General features: G+C 51.9%; 1 protein-coding gene across 1 annotated transcript; it reads left to right on the forward strand.

Annotated features, from left to right (window-relative positions):
* Positions 1 to 8,329: 8,329 nt before the first annotated feature.
* TIMM13 (translocase of inner mitochondrial membrane 13) lies at positions 8,330 to 9,031 on the forward strand. The gene is made up of 3 exons (XM_008150660.3): positions 8,330 to 8,518; positions 8,608 to 8,676; positions 8,853 to 9,031. Exons 1-3 carry the CDS (start codon positions 8,402 to 8,404, stop codon positions 8,949 to 8,951), a joined length of 285 nt encoding a protein of 94 aa, XP_008148882.1. The 5' UTR covers positions 8,330 to 8,401; the 3' UTR covers positions 8,952 to 9,031.
* The last annotated feature ends 233 nt before the right edge of the window (positions 9,032 to 9,264 follow it).

Here is a 9,264-nt window from a genome sequence, read left to right on the forward strand (position 1 = left end):
GGTTCCTGCCTGGTGGGATAGGGGTGTCCCCGGTGGGTTTGGTGGCTCTGCCCACCAGAACGTGGTGTGGGAGCTCTTGGGAGTCACAGGTTTTACTGTCTGCCTGGCTTTAGGGTTGTTGCAACTCCTGCTCTGAAGGTGCTGGGTGACAGGCAGGGTTTTCCACGTGTGTTGATCAGGGCACCGCTGGGTGGGTGCTCCTTGTTCCCATTATGGCTGCCTAACCCATGCATTTCTGGAACAAGACCAGTAGGACAGGAGAGAAGGAGACTTGGGAACAGGAACACTTCCAGTCCAAGATGGTAACCAGGTAAAGTGAGGGGACAAGGGTGAACCTCGGCAGCAAACGCCTCCGGTTTTAGAACCATGTCCACGTGTAACCACTTTGTGCCCTCCCGTCACGAAGACACTGACTTCAGGATGAGCCATTGGATGCCCCCCCACCCCCACATACACTTTGTGCCGGGGCTGAATGCCAGCCTCCCGCCTTCATATATATATATATATATGGTGACCCCAAAAAATGTATACACACTTTGAATAATTATAAAGGCAGTGTTTATTAAAACATTTTCGAAATTGAGTATCAGCTATTACAGTGTATACATTTTTTGTGGACACTGTATTCTGCATATATATATATCACTATTCTTGCTTCTATCTGTAACTCTTGTGGAAATAGTTACTCAGGCCACTGCCAGCTGACCCCTTTAGGGTGGTTCCATGTCACAGGCTAGCTTCTGGCTGCCTAGTGACCCTCTCTACATTAGCCTACCGTTTACAGCCCCCACCTAGATACACAGAAGTTATTTTTTTAATGGATATTTATTTTTTTACATTGGTCAGTACTCAGATTGCCGATCCTGCTTCCATGGCTCAGGCCCGAGTCACGGGGACACTCCCCCAGGGAGCCTGTCCCAGGGAGCTCTGAGCCCGCAGATGGCAGACTTCTTCAGAAAGGGCAGCTACGAGCCTGGGCGGCATGCTGCCTGGGCTGCAGTCTCAGAGCACCCAGTGGCTGGCCCTGTGGTTCCCTAGGCTGGGAGAAGCACACCTGCCCATTTGCCCTGCGCACACCCCCAGGCCTGGCTTTCCTGGGGGAATTGCTTATAGTGAGGAGGGGTGGAACCCCAGTGGCTGACAACCTAAATGTGTTGTGTTCAGAGATCACCCACAGCCCTCGCTTTACATCTGGGTCCTTCCCGTGGCCGCCCTGAGTTCCCAGGCCTAGGAGGGAAGTGGGCCCCAGAGAGCTTGCCAGCCTGGCCATGCAGCACTCTGCACCCCACCTGAACCTCTCCTGGGAGTGCTGGCAGGGCTCCTGAGGCTGAAGGCTGTGTGCATCCCCCCACCCCACAAAAGGGGCAGTGACATTTTGGGGGAATCTGGGAAATCAAAACTGTTTTTGAATTTGGGTCTGTGGTTTGCTAACAGTCGTTCTGTTACAAGCTCGTGGACAGAAAGGGAGAGGGCCCCCTAGTGCTTGGCAGAGGCCTTGGGCGGAGCTGGGAAGTGGTCCAGGCCACCAGCGGCGAGAGTCATCTGGGCCCGGGGGTAACATCAGTAATGAAGTGTTCGGAACCATGGGGCAGAAATCAATGTGAAACTGCTTGCCATGGCCAGGAAAACGGTGCATGTGTCCTTAAACAAGCTTAGCTTTAAGCCACTTACAATGATGCAGAAGTGATTCCTCTGAGCCCTTGTCATGTGACTGAACCCAGCACTGGTCCCAGAGAAAAACCAGGCCGGCCCCCAGCAGCGGTGAGGGGGCGGCATGCAGGGAGGTGTCAGCCAGAGCGCACTGAGTCCAAAGCCCAGGCCTGGGCGCCCACCTAGGACGTGATCGCTCGGCGAGTTTCCTAGCGGAGACGGAGGGAGACCCTGCAGCTCTCTTCCTGTGAGCATATCCGCAGGACTAACCTTCCCCCAGGCCAGCAGAGCCACTCACAGGTTTTCCGTCCGGTCCGGCCTCAGCACAACTAGCAGTGGAGTAGCTTCCAGAACTGCGGGGGGGGGGGGGGGGGAAGGTGGGGGGGGTCTGCACTTTCATTTCAGATGGATTGGGGGTTTTTAAGGTGCATGCCAAATGTGTGGTCTTTTCCCCCCAATGCTTTGTAATACACATTTTCTGACTGGAAACGTTTTGTACAACACTCCAATAAACATTCTGCTTTTAAGTTGTGCCTCTGAGCTTGCTTTGAAGCCGGGCTACTGAAGCCCAACTGCTAAAATGCCAATGGGCTTCTTCCAGAAAGACTCACTAGAGGGGTGTCGGGGTGGGGCAGTGCAGGGCCCCACTGACCTCACCCCTCCCAGGAGCAAACTCAAAGACACAAAACAGTTATCCCTGAGACAAATGAGGGCTGGACCCGTGGTCTCTGACAGACAAGGCAGAGATGAGCAGAAGGCTGGGAGCCTCTGCGGTGAGCACCACTGCTCGTGTCCACCTGCAGAGGGCGCAGGGGAGCACTGCAGTGGTTCCCAGCCGCAGGGCCCAGATCCTTCTGCCTCTGAACAAAGGGACGTCAGGGCCCCGGGCCTCCACCTGAGACTGATGCTTAGGTACCTGCTAGGCTCCTACCAACTGCCGAAATCCCCCGACAGCCATAACCTACACAGGCCACTTTCTACACAACGAGATAAACGAAGAGAAGGCTGGAGAGGTGGGGACTCAATCCAGGGGCTTGTTCCAGTCTTATATTTCATGAGCCTATTTTGTCCTGAACAAGGGAGCAAGTGGGATCACACCATTACTACACACACCTGGCCTCCCTACCCCAGGGCCAATCCTTAGGCACCAGCTCACCTCCTACTGACTTAGGCACACGCAGCCTACAGTCGACTACATCAGAACACTTTTCCATGACGGAGAGAGCGCTATTTTGTCTAATTCTTTTTTTTCCCTTTCTTTTTTGTTAATCCTCACCGGAGGATATTTTTCCATTGATTTTTAGAGAGAGGGAAAGACAAGTATCGATGTGAGAGAAACATCAACTGGTTGCCTCCCGCATGCTCCCCAACCAGGGCCAGGGTTCGAGCCTGCACTTGACCAGATTCAAATCTGGGACCCTTCAGTCCACAGGCTGACACTCTATCCACTGAGCCAGATGGCTAGGGCTGTTTTGTCTAATTCTTTTTTATTTTTATTTTATTGATTTCAGAGAGGAAGGGAGAGGGGGAGAGAGAAACATCAATGAGGAGAAAGAATCATTAATTGGCTGCCTTCTGCATGCCCCCCACTGGGGATCGAGCCCACAACCCAGGCATGTGTCCTTGACTGGAATTGAACCCGGGACCTTTCAGTCCGCAGGCCCATGCTCTATACACTGAGGCAAACCAGCTAGGGCTTGTCTAATTCTTACAAACCTTCATACACAGTTAAACAAAATGAAAAGAAAAAATATCTTTCAAAGGAACAAGAAAAACATCTTAAGGAAATGGAAATAAGCCAAAACCGGTTTGGCTCAGTGGATAGAGCGTCGGCCTGCGGACTGAAGGGTCCCAGGTTCGATTCTGGTCAAGGGCATGTACCTTGGTTGTGGGCACATCCCCAGTAGGGGGTGTGCAAGAGGCAGCTGATCAATGTTTCTCTCTCATCGATGTTTCTAACTCTCTATCCCTCTCTCTTCCTCTCTGTAAAAAATCAATAAAATATATTTTTTTAAAAAAAGGAAATAAGTAATTTGCCTGATAAAGAATTCAAAGAAACAGTCATAATGATGCTCACCAAACTGGAGAAGTATTTAGGGAGAATTTCAACAAAGAGAAAGTATAAGAAAGAATCAAGCAAACCTGAAGAGTACAACAAACAAAATGGGAAATACAGCAGGAGGAAACTTCATGCATATTCAATTGGCCCATGATGGCGTCCATCTGTGAGGCTGAAGGAGGCAGAGAAACCTGCAGGCCACTTACAAGACTTGTGATGTTCTGATACTGGCCAGAGAGAGGGCTACTGCCAAGGGTTTGGTTTCCTAAACTAATGAGATTCACTTTGGACACACGCACACACACACACATACAAAGAATTAGAATAACTAATCCTAAAACTTAAATGGAATCACCAAAGACCCCGAACATCCAGATAAATCGTGAAAAAGAACAAAGGGGGAGATATCACAATCCCTGATATCAAACAATAAAGCTACAATGAAACAGGATGGTACTGGCATAAAAAAACAGACATATAGATCAATAGAATACAGAGCCCAGAAATAAATCATCCCTAATACAGACCATTATCTACAACAAAGGAGACACAGAACAAACGGGTTTGCCGGAAGGGAGGGGGTTGGAGAGTTGGGTGAAAAGGACACCTGAAACTAATATTGACTGTCAACTGTAATTGAAAAATAAAATTAGAAGAAACCAAGATGGCAGTGTAGGTAAATGCCGTTACTCACTGCCTCCCACACCACATCAAAATTACAACTAAAATACAGAACAACCATCATTCAGAACCACCTGAAATCTGCCTGAATGAAGTCCTACAACCAGAAAAGTAAAGAAGAAAGCACAGAGGCCGGTAGGAGGGGCGGAGGTGATTAAGGGCCGGGCTGACACCCACGTACAGTATAGCGTTTTTTTAATCAGGAGGGAGATCGCCAAGGCCTCCACTGAGCAGGGGGTCCCAGCCCCAAACCAGACCCCGGCCCAGGGTTCCAGAGCTGGGAAGAGTAAGTCCCCGTAACTTTGGGCTGTAAAAACCAGTGGGATTGTGGCTGATGGAATCCCAGGTGTTCCTCTTAACGGCCCACAAATGAGCTTACACGGTCATGATTCCTCCGAGCTCCAGCCCTGGGCTGCGGCTTTGGGGAAATCCAGGGACGTACGGGGAGGAACTGGATTGTCTGGCATTGGGGCAGGAACTCAGGGGCAGCTTCCTCCCAGACAGGGTGCCCACAGGGGTCACTGTTCCTATGCTGGGACACCCCCTCCTCCCTCCCCTCCCCTCCCTGTCGAAGAGCAGACTGGGGGCCATATCTGAGTTTCCATCAGTGTGGCCCACACTGTTCGCTTGGCCCTGGTGATACCCTGAGACCCCACCCAACCCCATGTGCAGTCCCACCCAAGCTGTTTGTAGCTGCTTTTCCATATGAATGGCCTGTCCTGGCTCAGGCTTCACGCTAACACGTTAAGCGCCCAGCATGTTTTGTCAGTCACTGGTGAGTGACATGGCGCGTAACGTGTTAAACAAGCAGCACTGGAGTCAGCGTGCCCCAAACCTATCAATAAAAGGCCCAATACCCAGCACTAGCACCAGCCTGCCTTGCCTCACAGCTGGGCCTCGCCTGGGCACTTCCTCGCCCAATACCAACAGCAGGCATCTGCGATCTCTCTGTAGCTCCCGCCAGGTGGCCCCAGGCAGTGGCTGACTTTGCACCTCCCAAGAGGCCCCAGGGAGGCCCCAGAGAGGCCCCAGAGACAGTGTGCCCAGTAGACAGCTTCAGACCATACCAGATTACAACTCTACACATCCACAGTGACACACTCAAGGGCAGACTCAGTGAGCACCAAGCCCCACTGAAGCAAGTCCTGCCCCACAGGGGACGTGTCTCCTGCACAGCAGCTCTTCCCTTACAGACACAGCTGGTCCTCACAGCCAACTGAAATGGAGGCCAATTCCTCCCAATGACGCCAACACCAATCAACGCTCAACTCCAAGACTGCACACAGCCCACACAGGGGCACACCTACAGTGCCCAGCTCAGGTGACTGGGGCAGCTGAGCCACTGGGCCCTACAGGACACCTATTACACAAGGCCCACTACCAACTCCAGGAGACACAGCAGCTCTGATACATAGAAACACACACAGGGAAGCAGCCAAATGTGGAGACAAAGAAACATGTCACAAATGAAAGAAACGGAAGCAAGCAAGCTACTGGATACAGCGTTCAAAACAATGGTTGTAAGTTTACTCAAGGGACTTAATGAGACTTTCAAGGATCTTAGTGAGAATGTCAAAGACATGAAAAAAGACCAGTCGGAAATTAAACATACACTAACTGAAATAAAGAATAGCTTACAGGGATTCAACGGTAGAGGATTCTGAGAATCAAATCAACGATTTGGAACATGAGGGACAAAAAACACCCCATCAGAAGAGCAAAAAAGAACCAAAAATATGAAGACAGTGTAAGGAGTCTCTGGGATAATTTCAAGCATACCATTTGCATTATGGGGGTGCCAGAAGGAGGAGAGAGCAAGATATTGAAAACCTATTTGAAGAAATAATGACAGAAAACTTCCCCTACCTCAGTGGTCGGCAAACCGCGGCTCGCGAGCCACATGCGGTTCTTTGGCCCCTTGAGTGTTCTAATGCCACTTCTTCAAAATAGACTCGCCCAGGCCGAAAACCGACTTCTGCGCATGGGCCACGAAGTTTCAATCGCACTGTACGTGCGCGCCCGCACATGGTATTTTGTGGAAGAGCCACACTCAAGGGGCCAAAGAGCCGCATGTGGCTTGCGAGCCACGGTTTGCCGACCACTGCCCTACCTGGTGAAAGAAATAGACTTACAAGTCCAGGAAGCACAGAGAGTCGCAAACAAGAGGAATCCAAAGAGGACCACACCGCCGAAACCGGTTTGGCTCAGTGGATAGAGCGTTGGCCTGCGAACTCAAGGGTCTCAGGTTCGATTCCGGTCAAGGGCATGTACCTTGGTTTCGGGCACATCCCCAGTGGGGGGTGTGCAGGAGGCAGCTGATTGATGTTTCTCTCTCATCAATGTTTCTGGTTCTCTATCCCTCTCCCTTCCTCTCAGTAAAATATCAATGAAATATATTTAAAAAAACAAATGCATAACAAAACCAAAGATTCATTAGTGCAGAGTACAAGCTGATGGTTGCCAAAAGGAGGGAGGTGGGATGGGAATAAGAAAAATAAATACTCTTCCCCTTTCAATACATCATCCTGATTTCACAGGTGAAAAGGGGAGAACTCAATTTCTTTACCAATTTAGCACATTCTCATCAATCTATTACTCTCACTGCGGTGTCTGGACTGAGGTAGATGCTCTCTACAGGATCTAATAAACTGAATTTGTAGGTTCCAGAATGTTGCTGTTATTGTATAACAGAGTTGTTTTCCAGGAAGTCAAGTCTCTGGTTGAAATATATTTCTGGATCAATGATTGAGAAGTTAAGGCCAGCTGCTAATAAAGTCAGGTTATTCCCTAATTGTCAGGTAACAGTTTCATCTCTTCCATGAAATTACATTGTTTTAGTGAATAGTAGCAGGGTTCACCCTTCCCGTAACCTCGACAGCACCTCGTGCAGTATGTGGGCCTGAGTACCATTGCTGGATGACATCTGAGAAAGGAATTTTCCTTCTGCCTCAAAGAAAACACCAATCCATCATATAGCACACTTAACTCCAATAATGCAATTTACAGAACCATTAACTTTCAAAATTACATTGTGTTATCCATACTAATAGATATTTATAAAGCTCATTCTCTCTGGCATCACTTAAAATGTACTTCAATTTTAAAAAAAATTTAATCCTCACCTGAGGATATTTTCCCCCCACTGATTTTTAGAGAGAGTGGAAGGGCGGGAGAGAGACAGAGAGACATCAATTGGTTGCCTCCCGCACGCGCCCTGACCCAAGCCGCGCCCTTCACCGGAATCGAACCCGCGACCCTTCAGGCGGCGGCCGACGCTCTAACCATTGGGTAAAATCGGGTAGAGATCTTTTTCTTTCTTTCCTTTGTGCACTCACGAAGAGAAGTAATCTTCCGAACACTGTGCTCTATTCACTACAGCTGGTCTGAGAGTGAAGAAAGAGAAGTCACCGCCTTAAGCCGGCAGACTTACTCTGCAGCTTTTCCCTAAAATGCAATATGGGGGTGAGAGGTCCCTGTAAGCAACGGCAGCTAGACTCTGGTTAGGAATTCAAGCCCAATTAACACAAGGTCCTTTTTGGCAGGTACATTCTTCCTCCGGGTTAACAAGCGGCTAAGACCACACACACTTGAATTAAGTACCTCTGGCAGGTGCAGACAGGCGCCACTTCCTTTCTGCACTATTTTCTAGCGGGCTCTTCCCACGGCCGGCGTTCTCCAACTCTGGAGGCGCCTAGGGTTCTCCCGCGCTCCACTCCCGTTACACGTGCCGCCACCATCCCCTACGCATGCGCGGTGGGATGAGCTGGGGGCTGGGCCTGTGCTCCCCGCGACAGGTCGGAGACACCGGCTCCCAGCGCAGCCTGCGGCCCCGCAATCTACGCGAGACCTCAGCTCCCAACGTAACCGCGGGCCTGTGGGAGTCGTGGTCTGGACCGTCGCCCCGCCCCCAGCACTCCCGGACTCCATTTCCCGTGGATCCACGCGCCCCCGACTTCCGGCGCAGGTACGGGTCGGTGCACGCGGCCGCGAGCCGGTTGACTTTGCGGAGCTATGGATAGCTTCAGCTCGGACTTTGGCGGCTCCGGCAGCGGCAAGCTGGACCCCGGGCTTATCATGGAGCAGGTGAAGGTGCAGATCGCCGTGGCCAACGCGCAGGAGCTGCTGCAGGTCCGGGGCCGGGCTGGGGTCGGGGAGCGGGGGCCGCGGGGGCCGCCAGGAGGCGGGCGTAGCGGCTGAGGGTTCGCATGTCCCCACAGAGGATGACGGACAAGTGCTTCCGGAAGTGCATCGGGAAGCCGGGGGGCTCTCTGGACAATTCGGAGCAGGTGAGACCTTTGGAGCCGGCGTGGGTCTTGGACGCGGACTGGCGAGGGGCCTCTGCGCGTGCGCGACTTAAGGGGGCGGCTTGTGGGACCGCTGCGCGTGCGCAGTCCACTGCCCGGCGTGAGGGGCGCGGGTTAGGGGAACCCTGAGCTGATCCCTGCGCTCTCCTCGCCTCCAGAAATGCATCGCCATGTGCATGGACCGCTACATGGACGCCTGGAACACCGTATCCCGCGCCTACAACTCACGGTTGCAGCGAGAACGAGCCAACATGTGATCGGGAAATGCGGTGCCCGGCCAAGCCAGTGGGCCGCCCCACCCGTGTTCGATTTCCATAAATGTGCTTTGTGAGGCAGGGCCAGCGTGTGCGTGCTGCCTGCCCGTGGTTTATGAGGATGAGACTGGTTCTGGGACACTTGGAATTTTGTCCCCCTCCCCCTGGCCAGACCGACCTCCCACCTGCCAGCGAGTGTAGTTGGGGACTTGGGGACCCTGGATTTTCCCAAAGTGCTGGCAGCGCTGTGGCGCCTTTCCTGGTGTGCCCCGGTCACCTTTACGCCCTAGCCATAGACTTCCTGTGGGCCTGGAGG

Source organism: Eptesicus fuscus, chromosome 6, assembly GCF_027574615.1.
Source record: "Eptesicus fuscus isolate TK198812 chromosome 6, DD_ASM_mEF_20220401, whole genome shotgun sequence".
In the NCBI taxonomy this organism is placed as follows: Eukaryota; Metazoa; Chordata; class Mammalia; order Chiroptera; family Vespertilionidae; genus Eptesicus; species Eptesicus fuscus.